Genomic DNA, 25,183 nt, shown 5'->3' with positions numbered 1-25,183 from the left:
GTTCCCTGATTTCACAAACCAAGCACATTTCTTCAGTATAGCACTCACTTCGTCCCTATAGCAGCCAGAAAAACAGTGTTTTTTCTTTGAGTATGTGTTAATGTGGATTCCACTGTAGGTGCACGTGTGCCTCGTGTGTGAGATAAGATTCCTTTGAATAGTCATGTTTATGAGGGCCACTCATGCACACTGTGCCTCCTTGTGTTTCTGAGTGAGGGACATAAAGGATGGAGTGGCCATGAACCTTCCTCAGTTTCCTCTTACTGCCTGTGGTAGCGAAATGGATTTTAACAAGTGTCCAAACAGGTACTCTTGAGAGCATCAAAACCTCTGTTTTTCACAAAAATGGGTGAAGAACTTCATCTTCTTTACCTTTTCATATTGGACATTTCCAAAATAAAAGAAAAGAACTCCAACATCTCTTCCCCCCTGCCAGACACACCGTGTTATGGCTAGGTGAGGAGCTTTGCAGCAGCTGCCTTTTTTCATGATAGACTAAGCTATCAGGGTTCAAACCCTGCTTGTCCTGTGATGGCCTCATCCCATTTATGGATGGACTCAGTCTATGCCTTTCCCCCTTGGGGGAGAGCCACATCCCAGACAGGTTCTCTATGTGCTGGTCTTTCCCCTCAAGGATTCACAAGTCCAGTAACACTCGGCTCAGGTTACATCTGCTAGAGCAGTCCATGCAGGTCACTTATGATCCAGAAGAGATGCTAACAGCTTGACCGGAGCCAAAGAAATAATTTGCTAGCACTCCTCAAGCAGACACCATACTCTGGGGTTTCAAAGAGAAGGATACATTGAAGAAGGAGCCAACAACATTGGTACTGATAACTTCAGTGATGGTGACTTCTACATCATCTACATTACCTGGGCACCAACTCTGACAAGGCCAGCATGTGTGCCATTAACACCAAAGGGAAACTCTGACAGGGAAAGCAGGTTGGAGTGCAAACACTGTGCCAAGCACCACATTGGACCCCCTCACAAAAAGGACTCAGAACCCTACATCTCCAAAGGTAAAGCTTCCAAATTCCTGATGGTTCCCATATTGGACAAGAAAAGCCAGTCAGCTGATGTAGCAAGTGGTAAAGAAGTCCTGGTGCTGGCCTCACTATTGACCTCAGCACTGGTAGCCAAACTTGTCAAGGATTTGAGCTATACCTAAATAGAGGAACTGGGACATCCGCTGCTCCAAACAGCGACCAGCGCAGGCTCTTCTAGCACTTGGATCATGCCACTCTACAGCCCCACTGTATGAGGAAGTATACTTCATTGCCAAATCATTCTTGCCGATGTTGAATAGAGATCTCTCTCCCCTACTATTGGAGAGTGACCCTAGGGAGAGTTCTGGAGGCTACTAATTCTGGGCCCCACCTCTGGCAAGCCATGAATGGCACTGGGACAACCCTCCTCAACATGGCCAGCAACCTTATAGCATGTCACCTTGGCCATTCTGGCCGTACTGGGGACCAGTGTCAGGTATGTTCCAGAGCAGATGCCTCTCTCATACATGAGGCAAAGGACATCTTGTTTCCAAGTAGTATCATTAGCCAGGCAATTCACTCCAGAACCAGAGGTCTGCATCCAGGAGCAGGTGACAACTGACGGACAGCAAGAATCTCACTCGCCACCTAAGGAATCATTCCTGTCGTCAGATAAAGCAGTAGCACCAGCAGTAAATTTTGAGGCTTTCTGGGACCTTGGTCCCAGATCACGGAGATCCTAGACATTGAAACCACAGTCATCCAGGGGAAGTCCCACAAACTTTTTAATATACTGAGCTCTACAACTCCATCCAGGATCGCTTACCTTTCAAAGAGGGTATAGCTGAGCTGGCAAAGGGACTTTGGCAAACACTGTCTATTTTTTGTCCCACATGTAAATGAATGGAAAAGAGATACAAGGTACCCCTGAAGGACTTGGAATCTTTCTATGCCCACCCAAACACAGGGTACAAAGGATACGCCTAAAGGTAAAGACCCTAAGAAACTGGAATGCTTCGGGTTCAAAGTATATTCTTTTGCCTCACTGCAGTTCTAGGTTGCGAACTACCAGGCCCTGTTTGCAAAATAACTTCCTCACCTGGGATAGGGTCACTCCCTTCCTAAGATCCCCCAGGAGAATAGGGAGGAACGAAAAAAAATCAGTAAAGGGTCAAATGGTTGCTAGAATGTCATTGCAAGTGGCCATGGACACAGCTGATATAAGCATGGGGTAGGAGATGAACGGCCATGGCCATTATGATGAGGTGGTCCTCGTGGCTTCTAGCATCTGGTGTACCAAAAGAGGAATAAACTACCATAGGGGACATGCCCTTTAAAAGGTTGGAGCTCTTTAGCCACAGAACAGACAAAGTGCTCCCTTTATCTGCGGTCATTAGGGACTTAAACACTGGCTCCCTCCTGAAAAACATAAATACCAGCCCCAGAAGTAGAGGACGGTGTCCTTTTCTCCAGCTTGGCAACTTGAGTACCTGCCAAGAGATGCCCATTGTCAACCTCTTTAGTCACAGATCTGGGAGTCGTAGAGACAGCAGGTTTGATAGGAGTGTCGAGAATGACACTGGAGCCAATCCAGAGCTTATTGCTACCTTTGGGAACCCCTTGACACTGGGCATGGGATGCTATAACAGCCTACAAATGGGCGCTAGATACCATCGCCCAAGGCTACCATATCCATTTCTATTCCTTGCCTCCACCCACCTTTCTTCCCCATCCCTCTGCAGGGACCATTCTTGTGTCCTCATTGTTTCGTCTAGGAGCCACAAAGCTAAGTTTCCTGTAACTGTGCGGCCGCACAGCAGGCTATAAAGGGCTGTGCTGGGGGGAGAGGCACCCCTCACCCAGCCCAGGCCCACTGGAACTGCTGCAGCTGGGGAGAGGAACCCCTCCCCCAGCCAGGCCCAGGTCCACCAGAGCTGCCGGGGAGAGGAGCCCCTCCCCCAGCCCAGCCTAGGCCCTCCGGAAGTGCCGCAGCCAGGGAGAGGAGACCCTCCCCTAGAGCCCTCATCCTCCCACACCACAACCCTCTGCCTTAGCTCTGAGCCCCCTCCCGCACTCCAGTCCCCTCATCCCCATCCCTACCCCAGAGCCTGCACCCCCAGCCAGAGCCATCACCCCCCTGCACCCCTACCCTCTGCCCCAGCACTGAGCCCCCTCCCACACTCTGAACCCCTCGGCCCCACCCCCACCTCACATCACCTCCATATTGGTGCACATAACAAAATTTATTCCACACATAGACTTAAAAAATTAGAAGGATCACTGCCACAGAGGTACCACTTCTTGGGTATAGGAGAAGAGGTCTCTACTCCCAATATTTCCATATCCCAAAGAAGAAAAGGGGTTGGTCGTTGTTCAGGATCCAAAGATGTAGGATTGAACAAATACATTCATGGCCTCATTTGCAAGATGGTAACACTTACCTCCATCATTCCATCTCTTCAGGCACAAGACTGGTTCATGGCTTTCGACTTGCAGGATATGTACTTTTACATAGCCATCAACCTGGCCCACAGAAACTACTTGAGGTTCACAGTAGGGCCAGATCTCTACTAATACAACTACTGCCATTCAGACTCTTCACAGCACCAAGAATCTTCACAAAATGCCTAGCGGTGGTAGTGGCGCACCAAGAAGACAGGGCATCCATGTCTGTCCTTATCTGGACTATTAGCTGATCAGAGACAGGTCCTAGTAGGGGATGATGATAAACCTTGAATATGCATTCTGTTTGCTCAGATGAGCCTCCTAGTGAAGTATTGAAAAATCATCTCTCATTCCATCACAGATGATAGAGTTCATGGGAATTATGATCAATTACTGGTAAGAGAGAGTGCACCTTCTCGAGGACAAATTCCTGTTATTGCAATTACTACTACTCAAGATAAAAATCAAGCTTGGCTATAACGATACTGGCCTCCCGTGGTGGGTTGGCCATATGTCAACATGCACATATATGACGCTGCTTATTTTACTTCTTCTGTGGCTTCTGGAACTCTGGCTTATGTCATTCTACTCTCTGGTGAAATGCTGAATGGACAGGAAGATGTTGTTGCCACCTCATGTTGTTGCAGAACTAGGATACTGGCTAGAACTCAACAGTGTATGAGAAGAGGTACCATTCTCAGTCCCCTCTCTGACAAGGATTTAATCACTGATGCATCAGGAATAGAATGGGGAACCCACAGGAACCACATACAAATACAAGGGACATCATCCCTAGCAGACATGGCATACTATGTAAATGTCTTGGACCTCTGAGCCATCAGGCTAGCCCCTGTGGTTCTTTACTTTCTGAGTGTCAGCAATAACCACTTACTAAGCAGACAGTTGTGACTAGTCATGAGTGGTTGCTGTAGAGGTCTGTCATAGAGACTAGTCCCTGGGCACTTCCCATGATAGACCTGTTCACCACCAAGGACAATGCCAAATTCTTGAAGTTTTGTTCCAGAGGTGGCATGAGTCTGGGATTGTTACTATATGCCTTCCTTTTTCATCTGGTCTTTCAGTTAATCCCGTGATCCCCATGATCTTTTCCAGAGTCAAATGAGAGAGAGCCACAATCATTCTTTTAGCTCCCTATGGGCAGAGGTAGTTGTGTCTGATAGACCTGCTACAGATGTCTGTTCAGCTACCAGGCTTCCCAGACCTGTTTAGAAACCTGTCAGAACATAATTTCCAGTGGGAGAGTAGAATTATTAGCATCTTGTCTGTTCAGTAATCCTAAATATAAACAAAAATTTAAAAACGTCTACATTGGTTGGTCTAAGGCACCGTGTTTTGAAAAACATGACCTTTAATAGTAAAAGCTTCTCTTTTGGTATCCTCCCTGACTATTATTCTGTATCTTGATGCACTGATACACCAGACCTAAATTCCCTCAAAGCTGCACGGCCGCACAGCAGGCTATCAAGGGCCATGTAGGCACGCAGCCACAGGGGCCTGGACTGGAGAAGAGAGAGGTAGGGGATGTGCAGGGCCGCAGCGGGGAGAGGTGCCTCTCTCCCAGCCCCAGGGCTGCTGCAGTGGGGAGAGGCGCCTTGACTCCGGCCCCAGCCCCAGGCAGCTGGGGAGAGGTGCCTCTCTCCTAGCCCTGGAGCTGCCGGAACTGTGGAGAGGCACTCTTCCCCAGCCCTGGGCCACTGCAGTAAGAGAGAACTGGGTGGAGTTCTTTCTCCCCACTACAGCCCTGGGGCAGCCTGCACCCCAAACCCTTCCTCTCCACCCCTACCCCGGAGCCCTCACCCCCCTGTACTCCAACCCTTTGCTCTAGCCCTGAGCCCCCTCCTGCACCCAAAACCCCTCATCCTCAGCCCCTCCTCAGAGCCTGCCCCTGCAGCCAGAGCCCTCCCCGCACCCAACCATCTGACTCAGCCCCAAGCCCCCTCGCACACTCCAAACCTCTTGGCCCCACCCCTGCCGTACATCACCTCCATATTGGTGCACATAACAAAATTCATTCCGCGCATAGATGTAAAAAATTAGAGGGAACATTGCACAAGACCTAATCATTAAGATTGGTGGGAAAAAGTTTTCTTCTGAACTGAAAATGTGAATTCTTTCTGTGAAAGAATATATTTGCTGTGTGACTGATGTACTGGTGATTAAATATAAATTTCTTTTTGGTACTGAATGAAATAGTTTGGGAGATTCCAGCAGTTCATTGTAAATAAATCTGGCTCTCAAAAATAATTTTCAGAGAAGAAATGACCCTTTTAACATCCCACTTAATTAACTGAGTAAAGAATATGATTAATCTCTGAGTGCAACTGCTGATTTCACCTTGGTAATCTTCTCTAACAACTTATTACAATGACATACTGTTAACGTAAGAGTTGTAAGAGTTCTAAGGTGTCTTGTAACAGTCTAGAGACTGTGAACCCAGTTTTTAAAAGAAGAATCTTTAATGGGATGTCCATATCGAACATTTGAATCCTCAGATTAATACTTGAGAAATTAAAATGGTCATTTAACATGCATAAGTGCCTTTATATTTTTAATTTTATTTTGTGTATCCAATGAGGAATTTGTACATCATGTTAAAGTAATCAATTGAAAATTGGATTCCTCCACTTGATTTGGTTCTGAAGATCCTAGATTATGTAATCACTGCATAAAGATTCAGTAGATAGCTATGCTTTCTATTATACAAGAACAATTTAAAAGGGAACATAAGAACGGCCATGCTGGGTCAGACCAAGGATCCATCTAGCCCAGTATCCCATCTTCCGACTGTGGCCAATGCCAGGTGCCCCAGAGGGACTGAACAGAACAAGTGATCTATTCCTTGTCACCCATTCCCAACTTCTGGCAAACAGGCTAGGGACACCATCCCTGCAGATCCTGGCTAATAGCCATTGATGGACCTATCCTCCATTAATTTATCTAGTTCTTTTTTAATCCTTTTTATAGTCTTGGCCTTCACAACATCCTCTGGCATTCATTTATTTTCTCTTGCAAATTTTTTATACTTATGAAACATTTAATATTTGAAATCATCTTAAATATAACTTACTGCTGCTTTAATTCACATTTGTTAAATCTTAGTTTTTTTTGTTAATTTTGCTATTCTACTCTTTCAGCCATTACCTTTACATGTGTGATAAAGTGGTTGCTCCAAATGTATCCCTTACATTGCAATGTAAAGAAGCTACAAAAACAGCAGTCAAGATTTCAGAAGCTATTAAATCTTTACCTGGACAGTCACAGAAACCATTCAATAGCGTCAAACACAAAAAAGCTGCCTCCTATCCAGAGCTCTCTCTTGAAGAGCAGGAAAAAATCGACTTAAAAACTAGCACAGAACTGCATAAAAGTGTGGGTAAGTAGATAATGAAATTTGAAACGTGCTTTCGTGTTCTTTCAGTTTTTATACCCAATAATATCTACTTTAGTAAAGATCAAAGGCAAGCCAATTTTGTAATTTTCATATATCACTGCATTCTTTTTCTGCATTCTTATGCATTTTACATAATCTTATAGGTTGCTTTGTATTTTTGCAATCTGGAATTTCAACAAACAAATTTCCACAAGTGTTTTGCTACCTTTTTGTCTTCTAAAGATCCACCTATGTCAACTAATTTTACAGGAAGAGGGAAATCTGAACATGCCACTTCCAAAGCCACTGCAGAATCTAACCAGGTTGAAGTAGGCAATGGTGTACAAACCTCATCCCCAACTCCTATCAAGGACATCAATTGTGAAGATGACAAGGGAAGAATCATGGAGGAAGTAATGAAAACCTACCTTAAACAGCAAGAAAAACTGAATACTATTTTGCAAAAGAAGCAGCAGCTTCAAATGGTATGGTACCAACCTTTGATTTTATCACCAGAAAACTGTTGTTCCTTTTAACTTGTTGGTCCTAGAATCAGTGCTACTGTTACAAATAAAGCACAAGAGATACTTCATATTAGGAAGCTGACATTCACTATATTGTCTTTCTAATGTAAGTTATGTTAACATTTGCAGTATAAACTATAAAACCATTTTTTAATGGAATTTACTGAGTTTCAGATCTTGGTACATGTGTATTGCCAAGATCACCACTTGGGAGAAAAAAACCCACGTGCTTCACTTTCTAATTAATTTTTGGTGCTTAGATATTTCTTTCAATGTGCATTGCATATTTTAATAGAATTCTTTAAGTATAATTGTCAAAATCCACTTTTTAACCAAAATAATCCATAGGTACTATATGGTGTTAATTTGTAGGTTTGGAGGCTAAATAGTCAACCAGTATATGACCTTAATAATTAAAGTATAGCTTAATAGCTGACTGTATTCAAACCTTGTGTTTTTTCTATCACATGCCAGGTAGTTTAAGATCTTGCAGCTGTCTAAACCATTACCAGAATAGAAACTTCCTTTGTCTAATATTGTTTCACTAGCAGTTGAGATAATTTACTCTACATTTAACCATTTCAAATGAGCTGCAATTTGCTAGCTACTTGAACAATAATTATTTGACTCCGTTTTGAATAAAATTTAAGATCACTTCTCACATACTGTCAGATCATGTCTTAGGCTTTTGACCTATTAAGTAAAATTAACAAAAGGGAAGAATTCTTAATGAATAAAACTATGCTTTGAGTTTATATCTGTGGTAGAAAAATTGACGAAGTTTGGTCAATAGAAAATCTCAACCTTCTTCTAGCTGTCATTGGCATTTAGGATTGACAGATAACAAAAGCTTTGACTTTTATCTTTGTGTGTGGTACAATATGATACACTTACTTTTGAAATAATGTATCAGTGCTGTATTCATTGATAGCTAAGATTTAATTCAGCAATAATAAAATGTCATTTCCAGAGTAGTGTAATATATTTTTAAAACACAGTTCAGGTACTGTACTTAAATTTCTTTTTTTTACAGGATATTTCTGTTGTTAACTAGAATTAAACAGATTGGCATTACAAAAATAGTTACCTAATATTCTTGCTAAAGTTGTATTCACACAATTTTTAGGCATGCACACTACATTTGTATACCAAATTTTACACTAGGCCTTACGTACCTGAAAATATAATTTAAAAATAAATTAGGCTGAAATTCAGCCCATTGCAGAGGTTAAGGGTTTGCATGGTGCCAAGGCTTTGTGCAGGCCCTCTGCAGTGGCGTGAATTTCATGCTTATTTAGTTTAGTATGAAATAAAGTTTTGTGTTTGTTTATACCTGAAGTTTGCATCTGTGTTTGCACAAGGACCTTTGCTCTACTTGAGTCCCTCTTAAACCTCGTGATAAAGTTTAGCACTGTCATTGGTGTATAGGTCCTGTTGACACTGTGGTAATCTTTACTCTGAATGAATAAATATTAGCACTGATCCTGCAACTGGTTCAGTGTGGGCAGATCCTTGTTCCTACACAGAGTAAATTGCAAGATCTGGGCTTCAGTAATTTCACAGTGTTAACTTTCTAGTTCAGTTAGCAGGTAAGTACATTCTCCCCAGCCATCTTCATAGAATTACAGATTAAGGCCACAGGATCACTTAGTCTGACAAACATTGAACTTCACCCAGTAATTCCTGCCTTAAATCCAATAATTTATGACTGAACTAGACCATATCTTTTAAGAAAACATCAAATCTTGATTTAAAGACTTTATGCAATGGAGAAAGCACACATTTGATAAGATGTTCCAGTGGTTAAGTGCTTTCATTGTTTTTTTCTTAAAAGTGCATTATTTCCAGTTTGAATTTTTCTAGCTTGAACTTCTGGACACTGGATCTTGTTATGCCTTTGCCTGCTAGATTAAAGAGCCCACTAGTACCAGGAGTCTTCTCCATTTATGTAGGAACTTACAGACTGTGATCAAGTAGCCTCTTATCCCTTACTTCAATAAAATAGATTGAGCTCTTTAAGAGATTGCATCTCCGTCTGTAAAGCATGCCCTCCAAACCTTAAATTATTCTTCTAGCAATTCTCTGAACTTTTTCCAATTTTCAACGTCATCTAAAGGTCTGAACATCAAAACTGAACACACTGTTCAGCAGTAGTCCCACTGAGGCCATATAAAGAGATAATGACATCTTTTTATTTCTATTTGATATTCCTCTTTATACAGCCAAAAGGATTTTGTTAGATTTTTGCCAATGCATAACAATCAAAGCTCATATCAGTTAGTTATCTACCCTGACCCCTAAGTCCTTTTCAATGTCACTGCTTTCCAGGATACAGTCCCCCCATCCCATAAATATGGCCCACATTCTTCCATCCTGGACGTAAGATCTTGCATTTGGCTGTATTAAAACTCAAGTTGTCTGTTGTGCCTAGAATACCAAGTGATCTAGAGTGTTCTGTATAAATGATGTCATTATTTCCATTCCATCAATTTTTGTGCCATTTGCAAACTTTATCAGCAGTGATTTTATCTTTTTTCCAAATCTTTAACAAAAATATATACTGAATAGTGTAGTGCTAAGAATTCATCCCTGTAGAACCCTAGTAAAAACATACCACTCATTGATGACTTCCTACTAACAACTGTGTTTTGACATCCGTCAGCCAGTTTTTAATCCATTTAATATGTGCTATATTGATTTTTATAATGCTTGTTTTTAATTAGAATGTGTGTTAATTTTAATCTTAATTTTTTTCTTCAGCACCAAGAGTTAAAAAATAAACATTTGTCAAAAACCATTGAATAGTGTTTCAAACTCCAGTAGGGTTCAATCACTTCTCATCAGGCAAGTCTGTCTTTTCAGGTGGATTCAGCAAAGGATTGAGTTGCTCTAGGTTATTGTTCATCTGTTATGATTTTGTTCTAGATTTTTGTGAAATTTATTCCAGGGTTATTCATTTGTGGCTAAAAACACTGTACTTGATTGTCCTGGGCCGCTCTTTGGCCCATATACTTTCTGTTTCTTTGTGCTCCAAACCATCAACTTTTCTGTTTAGTTGGTTGTGGTTTGGCTGATCCCACAAAGGTTTTTACCACCGTATGGTGGCTTTTGAAATTTTGACTCTGATTCCATGCACCACAATATAGTTTTTCACCAGTCCTTCCCTCTAGTGCCACAGTTTGGTAAATGTTTGATTTTTATAATGGGCACTAGCACCAGGTATGAGACTTATTTCAGAGTTGCAGGGGAGTTTTATGATTCAATGTCTAGGGCACCAGACTTGGAGTCAGGAGGTTTGGGTTCTGTCATCATCTCTTTCACTGTCTCATTGTGACCTTGTGCAAGTCAGTTTACTTTTCCATATTTCAGTTTTTACAGCTGCAAAATGGAGAAAAATGATAGTTATCTATAACTTTGTAAAGTGCGTTGAGATCTGTGGATGAAAGATGCTACGTATTGGTATTTAAAAAAAATAAACTTTTGTGAAAGTATAAATATTATCTTCCTCTCTGGTTCCATGTAGTACTTTAGTTTTCAGTTAACCTCTTCTGCCAGCTTCAAATATAATTATATTTACTGTTTAAGCTGCTTACAAGGGTTTCCCTTTTGTAGTAGCTTTTTAACTAAATATTCCAGCAAAGTTTGTCTGTTTTTCCCTTTGCAGCAGAAAAATATCTCTCCCCTTGAAAATCTGTTGTCATCACCAGTTTGGCTCTGCTTCTTTGTTAAACTCAAATTAAGGCAAAATTAATTTAAATACAGAAGATTTCTTTCCCTTCTATTTGTGGAAGCAGAGACCTCTGCAGCTCTCCATAGCTAGCCTTAAAACCCTCTCTTCCATAGATACTTATCAGAGAAATAGTAGTACAGGGACTGAATTGAAGAAAAAGCTAAATGTAATTATCGTAAGCTCTAATCACAAACTAAAGTCTGCCCTCTTGACACCCCAAAACAAGATGCTGCTTACATCAGATTGTTCATATCTTCATAATGTGATTCTCTCTCTTTCTTGCATGCTTTGCATGCATTTATGTCAGTTGATCGTTGTCTTTGTTTCATGTTCTTTGACCAGCAATAAAGTAGTTAATTTGCATTTTAACATAGGTATAATTAACTTTAGAATCAACACAACTGAGGTAAAATGGGACAGCTCACACCTCCCAGAGCTGCTATTTCAGGCTGCTTGCAGACTCTGGTATATATCACTAGTTTGATTACACCTGGTTCAAAGACTTAGTTTTCATTTAAAAAACATATTAAAACTACAGAGGAAAAGATGGCAATGTCCAGAAAAAATACTGACTTACTAAGCTGCCACTTGCCAGCCCATTTTGATCTCTGCATTTTTATATAAAAGAACAAATGTAATGTTCTTATTATTTTAATTGGATTATAAAATGAAATTGCTGCTCACATAGGTTCACTTTCACGACCTGTGGGTTTGTTTCTGGAAGCTCTGGGTGTTTGACAATACCACTTTGTTATATTGCATAATGACTACAGAATTCAACACTCCTATTTACACAGCAGCAAAGTTGACATTCTGTTTGTTTCTCCTCAGTATTTCCAGATACCCATTTAAATTAATAGACACAGTTATTTTGATTGTAGTGATTTTAGAATCACTCTGTATATAATCCTCATCATTTCTTGACAGGAAGTGGAAATGTTAAGTAACTCTAAAGTTATGAAGGAACTAACTGAGGAGCAGCAGAATTTACAGAAAGAACTTGAATCTTTGCAAACTGAGCATGCTCAAAGAATGGAAGAATTCTATGTTGAGCAGAGAGACTTGGAGAAAAAACTGGAACAGGTGATGAGGCAAAAGTGTACCTGTGACTCCAATTTAGAAAAGGACAAAGAAGCTGAGTATGCAGCACAGGTAAGGAAAAAAACACTGTTTGAAATCTCTCTTGTGTTTTGTCTATCACCACCTACTTAATTATGAAATTGCCAAATAAAATTAACTGTACTAGGCTGTTGGCAGCTCAGCTTTTAAACTTTACTATGAAGAGTGTGTTACCTGTACCACTGCCAGCTTTCATCTTCTTTGGTCTTTCCTCTCTTGTTCATCTAATGCCAGCACACCTCACCATGCATGCTGACCAAAGTTGAAGAGGACATAGGGTACAGAAACTCTTTACCCTTCAGCATCTCTCCTGAGAGGTTTTGCAGTTCTCATCTTTTGGGGGATGCCTGCATTAAATTACCCATACCACAGTAGTTTAATAAAAACAAGAATTTTTAAAAATGAGGAGAAAATGCAATTAAAACAAAAATGGCTTGCTTAGTACATTTAGATTTGCACTTGTAAACTAAACAAAATAAAATATTCTTATTTTAGTTGTAGAGAAAAAAAGAATACTTATATTTCTTGGAAGCAACCCTTTCTCTGGCCACACTTTGGTTAGACTGACAACATCCCTTGGTGTCAGAGTCCACTATAGGATCAGGTGAGGCCACCTCTACTTTTCATAGAAGCATTTGATTAAGAGTCCTATTGGAGAGGAAGGCCGTAGTCTGGGTTCCTCATCCCATGATTGTCTCCCGATTTGTTACCTCTGGAAGTTCCCCCAGCTTTCCTGTCTCCAACGCTGCTATGTCAAAAGCTGAGGTGATTTTCACTTCTTTAGACTAAATAACTTTTAATCTATATCATTGTTCTTTTCTATAGGAGCTAACGTCTGTCATCCTGCTAGATATATTAGGTAGCATGGAGTCTGACTCTTTTAAATATTTTGTTTATTAATTTTGCTTACCATGAAACTTTAGTTATTTCAGGTCTCAGCTCCTCTGTCATAGAGATCTGGTCATCCTAATTATTTAAAAACAAATTCTAAAACCCAAAGTCAATAAGTTTTGTGGTCAACTTGTCAATAAAATTATATTCTACTTCCCTTTCTATACTAAAACTACCACAAGATGAAAAGCAGCCACTGGCTGAATGAAGAAGTATTTGGTTTAGGATCAGAAATCCTTTCTATTGAGCTTAATTTCATGACATTCTGCTCAGTAGGATTCCTAAACTCTGCTGTCAGAAATAATCTTTTCTGTGTGTAGTCCAGTTTACTAAACATCTGATACAAGCCCCATTACTGCAGATAACAGCATATTCTGATTTATGAAGATAATTGTGTTCAATGTGTTTTTTTTATAGTGTACATTCTTTGGAGGGCACAAATAGTAAATTATTTTCCAAAGGGTTTTTTAAAAAGTTAGAATTATGAGGCTAAACACACTTCTTTCACGTAAACTCCCAATTGTTTAGCTGTGTGGTTCAATGGGACAGTATAGCTCATTCAAGTGTTTTTGTCTGATTATTTCTATGTTACTAGCAATTGATTTTGGCCATACCCGTCAGCATGGGTCACAGAGACATCTGAGTGAAATATAATTCTTCTGAAAAGTGATTTCTTCATAGGCTGGATGTAGCATTCCAGAGATCCTCAGTTCACTGTTTCTATCATAGAAAGCATCTGCAGGCTCTGCTCTCTACCTCTGAAGGCTTTAAATTGTGAGAAATACCCCTCTGCTGGGAAACCAAGAAAAAGTGGAATTCAGAGCTTACCTGGATCATTGTTTTTCCTTCTAGACCAGCCTGAGGGTGTTGTGGGTGGAAGTCCCTTCTTCCTGGCTCCCTCACTGAGTATAGCAAAATGTTCTAGTTTAATCTGCCATTTTACCACACTTGCCACCAGTTCCCTACAAAATACGGTGGAGTAGTTTAGCTAGTATCACTAGCCTGCCAATGGATCCTTCCAAATGGCTGGAATCCTGCAAGAAAGTGAAATCAGAGGCTCTCTTCCTGGCTCCTGCACTGCATACATCACAGTGGCATTATGCATATTATTTCATTGCACCTGTTACCTGCTCTCCACAAAAGCACAGTAGTAGAGTCAAGGAGTCCATGCTAACAGCTTGCCACTGTCAAAGGACCATCTAATTGGCCTTGATCATGAAGAAAGAGGTCAGTACTTAAGGAGAAATGCAAATGTGACATGGTTCTAAATTCAAAGCAGCTGGGTCATCTGTGCCTGGCATACTTCAGAACAATTAGAAACTGCTTACGCCTGTGTCGGTGCCCAGCTCATAGACTCATAGATATTAAGGTCAGAAGGGACCATTATGATCATCTAGTCTGACTTTCCGTACAATGCAGGCTACCGAATCTCACCCACCCACCCACTCATTCCTGCAATAAACCTTTCACCTATGTCTGAGCTATTGAAGTCCTCAAATCATGGTTTAAAGACTTCAAGGTGCAGAGAATCCTCCAGCAAGTGACCCGTGCCCCATTCTGCAGAGGAAGGCGAAAACCCCCCAGGGCCGCTGCCAATCTGCCCTGGAGGAAAATTCCTTCCCAACCCCAAATATGGCAATCAGCTGAACCCTGAGCATGTGGGCAAGATTCACCAGCCAGATACCCAGGAAAGAATTCTCTATTGTATCTCAGATCCCACCCCATCTAACATTCCATCACAGGCCATTGGGCCTATTTACCATGAATAGTTAAAGATCAGTTAATTGCCAAAATCATGTTATCCCATCATACCATCTCCTCCATAAACTTATCGAGTTTAATCCTGAAGTTCTCCAGATTTCATAAGGCCCTTTTGTTAGAGATTATTGGATTATCTATATACATGAGTCAGATACGGAACAGGAGTATAACTGTCATCGCTTCTTAAAGTACCTTTCTGATCAAGCTGGCCGAGCTCCCACAAAAAAAGCCAACAACATCAGCAGGCATCTCCAGTTCCCACTTCTCTCCTAAAAAGAGTTTTGTGGAAGGAGAGGAATGGAGGGGAGGAAAAATAGAAGAAATTCTAAAATATTCTACATGTAAAAGTAATTTAATTCCAAGCCTTTAAAAACCTGATTGGAAAATCATCTAGAAAAGCCCTTGGGAACCTACAGGAGTCCTCCAAATATAATAATTTGCTTCCAAAATGTAGCTCTGATATGGATATAAAACCCCTGCATAGGCATTAAGCACACTCCAGTGGCTGAAATGGATAATGAAACATTTGCCCTTTTAATAGTCCTTAAACCAATGGGACAAACTTGTACATTTTTTTCTTCTTCAGTGTCGGTTCCACCTCAGAGAGAGAGACTACAGAAATTATATTAAAAAGTGGTACTTCTTGGAAATTCAAGAGGTTTCTACTTTTTTGTCTTGTATATTAACAGAGTTGCTTTTATATATAAATCTTTCCTTATCCAAGATCTTTAAGACATGCTGAACTGAATTTTCAGAAGTGAGTGGTGATTTTGTGTGCCTTAATATTTGGATGCCTAACTTGCAATATCTTAAAAGAGCCTGATTTTCAGAGGATGGATGTTCAGCATTTTCTGATAATCAGTCTCCTTAAGGTATCTCAGGTTAGGTATCCATAAGTTAGAGCTCTGTATAAATCACATTTTTAAGAGTGAATTCAGAACAGTGTAAATGGCAAAGTATTGAATTTCCCAGAGTTTGCATTAAATGAGTTTTACAAAAAAATGTAGTCAATTTCAAGGATAGAATGAATTTTACAAGTGAGTTTAATCAATTCATTCTGTCCCTGAAATTGACTAAATTTAGTTGTGAAACTCATCCTTGAAATTGATTAATATTCACAATTTGGGGGAATTTTTACAATTTCTGTGCCCTCTGAAATTGTGATTTATGTAGGGCCCTACCTATAATCAGTAGTCACTTTTGATAATTTAGGCCATTAGCCACAATCTCTTTACTGCCTTTGGTGCATCATCAGACTCTCAAAACAATATTTCTTTATCTTCTTCCACATCACCCATTGTACATAGAACACTATTCCTTAGCAGATGGGGGGAAAAGCCTTTAAAGGTCACCAATTACTAAGTCTTTGGAAAATTGAAAAAAATGCAAAAATGTCATGTTTTTGTCAAAATGTTCCGACCAGCTCTAACAGATCACCTCCTCAAGCTATCAGTTCAACAAAATCTTCATCAGTGTCATTGCCAGAAATGAACAAAGAATTCTAGAGAGAACTTGTAGCCTGGCATTATTGAATCATTTGCATAACTGGTCATCAGGTTCTTCAGTTTACCTTCAATATTAAGTAATGCAATATATTGAACATATTGAATTGACTGTTAAGGAGAGAAGTGTGTGCGTGCTCATGGCGACCAAGTTAACTGGAGGTATGAGTTTCCAGCATGATAGACATGCAACATTGAAATGGAAGTATATAATCCCAAGAGTATAGTGTATGCACTAATCAGTTTGCCAAGAATGATTTGGTATTATTGGGGTCATTGTCTTTGCAACAATAGGTGACTTCATGTAGCAAATTAATTTAAATTCTCTATCACTCTAGTGAGTTTGAACTATAACTATGAATGTCTTGGCTTTGGGGTATTTTACATTATATTTTTCACTTAGCATGGCTTTCTTTATGAAGTAAGCACATTCATAGAATCATAGAATCATAGAATATCAGGGTTGGAAGGGACCCCAGAAGGTCATCTAGTCCAACCCCCTGCTCAAAGCAGGACCAAGTCCCAGTTAAATCATCCCAGCTAGGGCTTTGTCAAGCCTGACCTTAAAAACCTCTAAGGAAGGAGATTCTACCACCTCCCTAGGTAACGCATTCCAGTGTTTCACCACCCTCTTAGTGAAAAAGTTTTTCCTAATATCCAATCTAAACCTCCCCCATTGCAACTTGAGACCATTACTCCTCGTTCTGTCATCTGCTACCATTGAGAACAGTCTAGAGCCATCCTCTTTGAAACCCCCTTTCAGGTAGTTGAAAGCAGCTATCAAATCCCCCCTCATTCTTCTCTTCTGCAGACTAAACAATCCCAGCTCCCTCAGCCTCTCCTCATAAGTCATGTGCTCTAGACCCCTAATCATTTTTGTTGCCCTTCGTTGTACTCTTTCCAATTTATCCACATCCTTCCTGTAGTGTGGGGCCCAAAACTGGACACAGTACTCCAGATGAGGCCTCACCAGTGTCGAATAGAGGGGAACGATCACGTCCCTCGATCTGCTCGCTATGCCCCTACTTATACAACCCAAAATGCCATTGGCCTTCTTGGCAACAAGGGCACACTGCTGACTCATATCCAGCTTCTCGTCCACTGTCACCCCTAGGTCCTTTTCCGCAGAACTGCTGCCGAGCCATTCGGTCCCTAGTCTGTAGCGGTGCATTGGATTCTTCCATCCTAAGTGCAGGACCCTGCATTTATCCTTATTGAACCTCATTAGATTTCTTTTGGCCCAATCCTCCAATTTGTCTAGGTCCTTCTGTATCCTATCCCTCCCCTCCAGCGTATCTACCACTCCTCCCAGTTTAGTATCATCCGCAAATTTGCTGAGAGTGCAATCCACACCATCCTCCAGATCATTTATGAAGATATTGAACAAAACGGGCCCCAGGACCGACCCCTGGGGCACTCCACTTGACACCGGCTGCCAACTAGACATGGAGCCATTGATCACATTGATTTCATATTATTCAAAATATTTGTGCTATATGTATGCTCATTTTTTAACTTATACATATATATGTAGGTAATTTAAATAGTCATCTTCTCTTTAGTTTGCACAGTTCTCTTTGGTTTGAACTAAAGGTAATCATCGCTGACCATACCATCATGTCTTATTCTGGTGACATCCTTAGTTATAGAGGCACATTAAAATTAATGCCTACGGAATAAAGTAGAATTTGTCAGACAAGACAATTAAATGGAGAGAACAAAAACAATGGGATATGAAAAGCATCAGATACTGACCACCAGCAGAGACTTAATATCTGATTACATGTACTAATGATATGATGTGGTATGACAGTTCATATACTAATATGAAAACATATATAAATATACACAATGTGGGGATCTACTTGTATTGTATCAGGGTGGGTATGCATGTATAATACTACATTGTTGCCAGTAGTGTACCAGTACATGGCAACTTTTTGAAAAAGATTCTTTATTTTAAAAAAGTCTTTGTGAACTGATCTGAGACACATTGTTCATCTGAAATATTTTTATCTGATACTTACAACATTAATCAGCTGGTTCATTAAATGAATACTTGGCCTTTACAAATATATATGTAAAAATTGCTCTCTCCTTTCTTTTTAATTATATGTGCAGTTGGCAGAACTGAGACGGAGACTGGATCATGCAGAGGCAGATAGACAAGAGCTCCAAGATGAACTGAGACAAGAACGAGAAGCAAGAGAAAAGTTAGAGATGATGATTAAGGAATTGAAGCTTCAGATTTTGAAATCTTCAAAGAATGGAAAAGGAAAATAGAAGTTGGTAGCGGAAAACTCAGTTGTACCCTTCAAACCGAGTTTTTTGTAGTTGAATTGTGCGCAATTTACCTGTATGATAAGACAAGGTATTTCTAGTTCCCAAACTGAAAACCAAGGTGATGATATATATCTTGATATACATTTTTAGATTTTCTTAACTAATGAAAATCTGCATTTATTTGTACTGGTGTTTTTTCTCAGACAGCTATTAACAATATGAAACCTTTTGTTTAAGAACAGTCAATTTCTGCCTATATTTCCAATGCAGTCTTGAGGACTCTGCACCTTTTGAAAGCAGCATTGTATGTTTAAAATATACTGTGGTCATTTTTATTTTGCTATCTATTGGATATCCAGTTATAGAAATTTATATTTTTTAATTATGATCTTTTCTAAACCTAAAATAGAAAAGCAGAATTTAGGTTACAGTGAGGAATTCAGTGACAATAAGGGCAGCTTTTCATTTGTAAATTAATGCTGCATGTTTGCATGCTGATAAAAGGAGATTTGACCATCAGAAATTTAATAGCCAGAGGTTTTTTTCCATAATTTCATCTGTAAGAATTTTCAAACTATTATTTTTAATAGTTGCTATTAAATGTCCATTATCAAGATGAAAGCATTTCAAAATCTAAGTGGTGGTATTCTGTTGGCACTTTGGAGGATGATAATATTATTATGCATTTCAGTGTGAAAAGGAACAACTGAAATGGAATCCTGTGTATTTTAAAGTTTAAAAATCTCCTTCCCTCTGCTCCCATCCCATCCCATCTCTCTCTCTCTCTCTCTCTCTCTCTCCCTCCCCTCCCCCCTGTCCTTTTCAGGTAACAACTATTGAAGAAAGTCTTTAAAAAAAAAATGGGGGGCTATATTGTAGAAACCCTGAACATTTGGATTATTAACATTGTTTTGAAAATATTAATGCTCTGAAGAATAACAATTGTTATCATTCATATGTGTTAGTTACTTTGATATCCAAAAGTCTCTGTCCTCTACAGATTTTTTTTGGTATGTAGAAACAGGCCTTATTGACATTTAGGTAATTAGTAAAAAGTTTTTTTAAAAAAATCAGATTTTGAGCTATGACACTTTGAAAGTCATTTTGATACTTTATGTGGTTAAATAACATGGCAAATATTACCATAATCTTCAAAAATACGGCATGTTCAACCCATAATATTTAAAAATGGATAGAAGTACAGAATCCCTATATTGGTATACTTGACATTAATGCTGAAAAATCCTGGTCACAAAGGATTGCATTTAGAATCACTTATTATTAGAATCCTGACATATTAAATGCATTATTACAAAATTGGGTGAAAGAATACAGTCTTTTACTTCTTTCCAAAAAGTTTGAAGGATCTCTAATGACAGACTTTAGTTGTTGTTGATTAGAAATACTTTTAGTAGTTCCATGTTCCATAATCTGAGTCCACTGTTAACTGAAATAGTTTTGCTATGGTTTTGTGTCTCTGTTGTTCTCTCCACAGTTAAATTAGTGTTAGATAAAATCATAAGTAAAAATTGTCTGCTTCCATTTTTGTTCTGAATTAGCTAAAATTAAAAATTTTGCATGCATTTCAGTTTTTTCACAAATGTAGCAAATATTGTACAAAGGAAGATTAAGTTAGCATATGTGCCATATACTGCTTGTTCAAGTTTGGAGAGATAAAATTAAGAATATGTGTTTTAGAATTTTAATAAATTCTGAATGTCCCATCTACACTGAGGATTACAGCAGGTTAAATGAAGCAATTTGAAACATCGTGTCCCTTGCTATTATGGATTACAGAGCACAAAATTTTCACTCTGGCATCTTGGGATCATTCTTTTAAAAATAGATATACCTATTTACTCTGGGCAAGCCAAACTATTTAAAGGGGACTATGGGGTGGAGACAAAAGTGCCTGATTGCTCCTAATATGCTTTTGTATTCCAAGTCATGTCTATTTGCTTTAAAGACCAAAAAAAAAAAAAAGTCTTACTACTATATACATAGTTAATACGGCTGTTGGAGAGTGAGCTGTGTTCTAGTCTAGTTTACATACCAAAAATACTGCTGACCACATTCCAACTGCAAAATCCTTATTATTAGATGTTGGAGCCTGAAAGAACACAGCTTGGCTCTCAGGTCTCAGGCTGGAGTACTAGTTACCAACTGGGAAAATACCCTATTTTCTGGTAAAAACTGAAAATGTTTGATCTGAATGTCATTGAGGCAGTAAAGAATCCCATTATGCCATTTCTACTTACTTTTCAGAGTGTATCTTGCACTTCAAACCATGTTGGCTCACATAGTTTAATCATCAGTGTAGATAGGGCCTAAAGGGGTTGTTTAATATTCTTATACTATCTGATTTACCACAGTATTTCATGTATTAGTTGTTGAATGGGTAGAGTCCTCACTGGATAATTATAGTAGTAGTAATATATTCAATTTTCGCTTTTAGACTCTTGCCTACGCTCGGTGATTTCTGCAAAATTTCCCATTGTTGTTGCCACTGTTTCAGCTTACCAGTGGTAACAACCATGGGAGTCCAGTGCTACTGTATGTAGACAAGGCTCCATGGATCTGCCAGCATTGTAATCACATGCTATCTAACTCTGTTCAAAACCTGTCTAAATGATACAGTGTTTAAAATGCTAGTGGCTACAGTCTATACTAGTATTCCCATTACTGCAACCAGAGGTGGAGCTGTGGTAAGTTTTAGCAAAACAATTCCCATTGCAGATATGGCCTCTTAATTATAAAATAATTGGCTCAAAATTCCACTTCAAATCGATTAAAATCTTTTAAAAGGTAACTTCGTAAATATACCATTTAATTCTAAAATTACAATAGTTTTAAATTACTGTAATCTTCCTACATTAAGTAAAGAAATAACCATTTTAGTTCTTTACATAACACAATTCCACATGTGTAGATTTAATTTTATACAGATTTTAAGTAATAAAATATATACAAATGTGCCATAGGTTTTGTGTCCATAGTAACTGAAAGATAGTTTTTTAGTAAATTGTAAATACTGTATAAGTTCTAGAATAAATAGTTTTATGTTGAACAGTTTTACTGACTTAGAGTAGTTATGATAAATTGCTTATCTGACAATGTATGCAGAGACTTGTAATGCCCATTTAGAGAGACTGCTGGCAAAAGTTAATCTGTCAATATGAACTTGGTTTCTTAATCTTATGATGCTCATTTTATATATTAATAGTGAAATTTGTTTTGATTCTAGTTTCTGTATGTTGGTCTTTTACACAGGAAGTTTGTTTTCCAGATTTTCCTAATATTAATTTTTTAGAAAAAGACTAAAATATTCTTAATTTTAAAAGTTTCATTAATGAACACTTAGAAGCAAAGTTGCCTAGAGCACTTTTGGAAGAAAATAATTAGTATTCAACATAAATACCTAGTTTATTAATATACATTTTAATTTAAAGGAAAACTTTCATATATTAGGTGCACTTGACTCTGCAAGAGAAATGTAATGACTTTAGAAGAGTAGTAAAACTTTTGTAATGTTGGAAGCTGTAAAATCACCCAGATTCACAAATGCAATCATTTAACACTAGATAAAGAGAGGTTAGCAAAATCTTGACATTAATTCAAAGAAGCTTTGCTTTAGTTTTTGTTATCCTTTAGTTACCCTTTTAACTTTAGTATCTGGTTAAATATAGTAGTTGTTTTACATTCTTGAAGTAATTTTATTCTATATTTAATATATTAATAGCTTAGGTGTAAAATTATTTGTATATAGTAAAGGTAAAATGCAGTTAGTGAAGTAGGCAAAGTTAGAGGACGTATAAAGCTACTGGTATGTTGGCCTGTCAGGCACTGCTCAGGCCCACCTTTTGGAAGTCACGAGCAACTTTTTATTCATACATTCTTGGTTTTAGTTTGAAAAAAGCATTAAATTAAATTTGAAAAAATAAATTTTCAATTAACTATAATGATGGGATAAGAAATTTTAGAAACATTTTTGTAGGATTAGTTGTGAAGTTGGCCTTGAAATACTTTCATAGTCAGCTTCCTAAAATTTACTTCTTGTTAGTAGGGTATATATTTTGACTAGTCAGTAAAGATATTGACTTTGTATTTTTTCTCCTGCACTTAATCCATGTAATTAATCCACATGACAGAACTTTTTATAGTATGATAAAGTTAACAAAATACTTAAGTACACCTACCTGTAATTCTGTGCTTGCAGTGGTTAAGTAATTTTATCTAAGCTGTCAACAGTAAAATATCTTAGTACAAAAAGCTGCAGATTTCAGTAATATTACATTTGTTTGTTGCATTTGTAGTATGAGAGGCAGTCATACATTTTCCTTACTGGAATGTTGGTTCTAATATTTATATTGGTTACATTTCTCCTTTAGTTCAAAAGGACAGTCAGTTTTCTGCCTAGTAGTCACTTTTGTGAAAGTAAAAGTCACCAACTTACCAACTGCAGGGTACATTTAATGATATGTCTCCATTATTATTAAGGATAGAAATTTTGTTTTCGGCTGAGTTACTGTTCCAGTTGGAAAACGCTTGAAAAATTGGTGGGTTGAGACATTTCTTCATCAAGCACAGCAAATCAAAAGGTTTTAAAAAGAAAGCAAAACACTTGAAAATCAGCTAAATGTAATAAAAATCTATAAAATATTTTTCTTCAAATGTAGATACCTCACTTGAAAACAAGGAAAGCACAGTTGTACTGTATTTAAAATAATTTTAGGAAATATAAAAGTTTGTCTACAAATGTTTTGCTGCAGTTATTTTGCCTTCCAGGGTTATAAGGTCTGTGATTGACCATATCTATTTTTGTGTTTTCATGCTCACTGTTGGAAGTATTTATTGATGCTGACATGGCAGTATAATTAATCTTTCAATTACAAAGAATAACTGATAAAACATTGTAGAATATATCTCTAATCAAGGCAACAAGTGGAATAACTATTCTGAAATTAGTAAAAAGCCTGAGATGAAAACGATCAGTGCATTCAACAATTTTTAATTTTCTGCCAATGATGTACAGTTTTATGGTTAGCATTGCTGTGGTTGCATTACATGACATGCAAAGCTGTCCTCTACCTCACGTGAGATTAACCAATATTTTATATGGTTTTAGTAAAACAAGATGCATCTATCTGGTCACTTAGTTTACAAATTTTGAATTATATTTATTGAAACATGACATACTGTGCTCTTAGCTTATACCTCAATTGTATTTTGTGCTGTTTTCCATTTTCATGCCTTGTAAATATTCTGTATAGATTGTGCATTCAAATACAAATAAAGAAGTGTACTGTCAAAACACTTGTTTTCATGATATTTATTTACAATGCTGTGTGAACTTAACCTTTGTACAAGGCCTTTCTGAGTATTACAGTTCTACACTGTACACTGGAACATTCATGGCTTGTTTTCAGAAAACACATAACCTTCCTGCTACAAAATACTTAGGTTGGTGGGGGGAGAATCCAGGCCCCCCATTAAAAGAATATCAAAATTCCCATTGACTATAGTAGGACCAGGATTCCAAAAACTTTTGCATTCCTAAAACTTGTAGGTCCACTTTTCCATAACTGTCGCTGCCCTTGGAATTATGGAGCCAAGATTTTAAATACCTGGAAATACTGATATTTGTATTTATGTAAATGAAACCTCCTTTGTATGCTTGGCAGATTCTGTCAGGAAAACAGGTCTTTCCCCTAGCTAGCTACTGTAAAAATACAGTATAGTCTCCCTTTGGGAAAGTGAAAACACCAGAAAAATTATTTTAAAAGAAAATTCCACCCCTTTCTTTGCAGCTTGAAAGTGCATAAGGTAAGCACATGTCACTATATGAAATATGTTGGTGACAAAAGAATTTAAAATCACAGTTGGCATTTCTGAATCTTCTGATGCTGGGGAGCCATTATGCTGAGTAATTATTTGTATCACTGTTAATGTGGGAATTGTAGATCAGTTTTCAAAATGCTTTAAAAATAAAAATGTATAAATCCTTTCTATTTTAAAACCACTCTTAAAATTATTTTTAATTTCAAGATCATGTCTGATTATAATCTAAAATGTTTTCATAAATCAGTGTCCTGAATGTCATTTTTCTGTCTCCAACCATCAGAAAGCTCGGATACCAGTAGTAAACTTTAACATGTTGGGACCTGTTCTTGCAAATCCTCTGTGCCAAATTCTCCTATTAAAGCGGAATGTATTCCTATTGTAACATTTAGGGCCTGATTCACAGCCTGTTGAAATCAGTGGGACTCTTTCTGTTGACTTGAATGGACTTTGGGTCAGGCCTTTTTATATACTCCTGGAGTGACTGAAGTTTAAAACAAAGATTCTAGTAAAATGATTTTACTTTTTTTTTTTTAGTTAAATAAAAATTGTGTGTTTTCAGCTGACAAACTATGGAGAATTTCTAGGTGATTTTTCTTTCTTGCTGAGGAAATGTTAAAATATTTATGCTGTATATTATTTTTGTTCTTATGAGAGGAAAAATGTCTTGTGATTATGGCACTGGACTAGAACTTGGCAGATCTTGGTTC

General features: G+C 38.2%; 1 protein-coding gene across 3 annotated transcripts in view; it reads left to right on the top strand.

Annotated features, from left to right (window-relative positions):
• SKIL (SKI like proto-oncogene) overlaps positions 1-23,946 on the top strand; it is a 34,683-nt gene extending 10,737 nt beyond the window's left edge. For 2 of the 3 annotated variants that reach the window (XM_038416829.2, XM_038416826.2), the window contains 4 exons: positions 6,590-6,828; positions 7,069-7,310; positions 12,007-12,231; positions 18,474-23,946. In XM_038416829.2, coding sequence (XP_038272757.1) covers positions 6,590-6,828; positions 7,069-7,310; positions 12,007-12,231; positions 18,474-18,635 — 868 coding nt within the window. In that variant the 3' untranslated portion in view covers positions 18,636-23,946. The remainder of the gene's footprint in view (positions 1-6,589; positions 6,829-7,068; positions 7,311-12,006; positions 12,232-18,473) is intronic. The other variant, XM_038416832.2, reaches the window with a different exon arrangement.
• The last annotated feature ends 1,237 nt before the right edge of the window (positions 23,947-25,183 follow it).

The sequence above is a fragment of the Dermochelys coriacea genome, chromosome 9 (genome assembly GCF_009764565.3).
Source record: "Dermochelys coriacea isolate rDerCor1 chromosome 9, rDerCor1.pri.v4, whole genome shotgun sequence".
NCBI classification, from domain to species: Eukaryota; Metazoa; Chordata; order Testudines; family Dermochelyidae; genus Dermochelys; species Dermochelys coriacea.
Note: the sequence above shows the minus strand (reverse complement) of the source record. Positions and strands in the feature narration are given on the sequence as shown.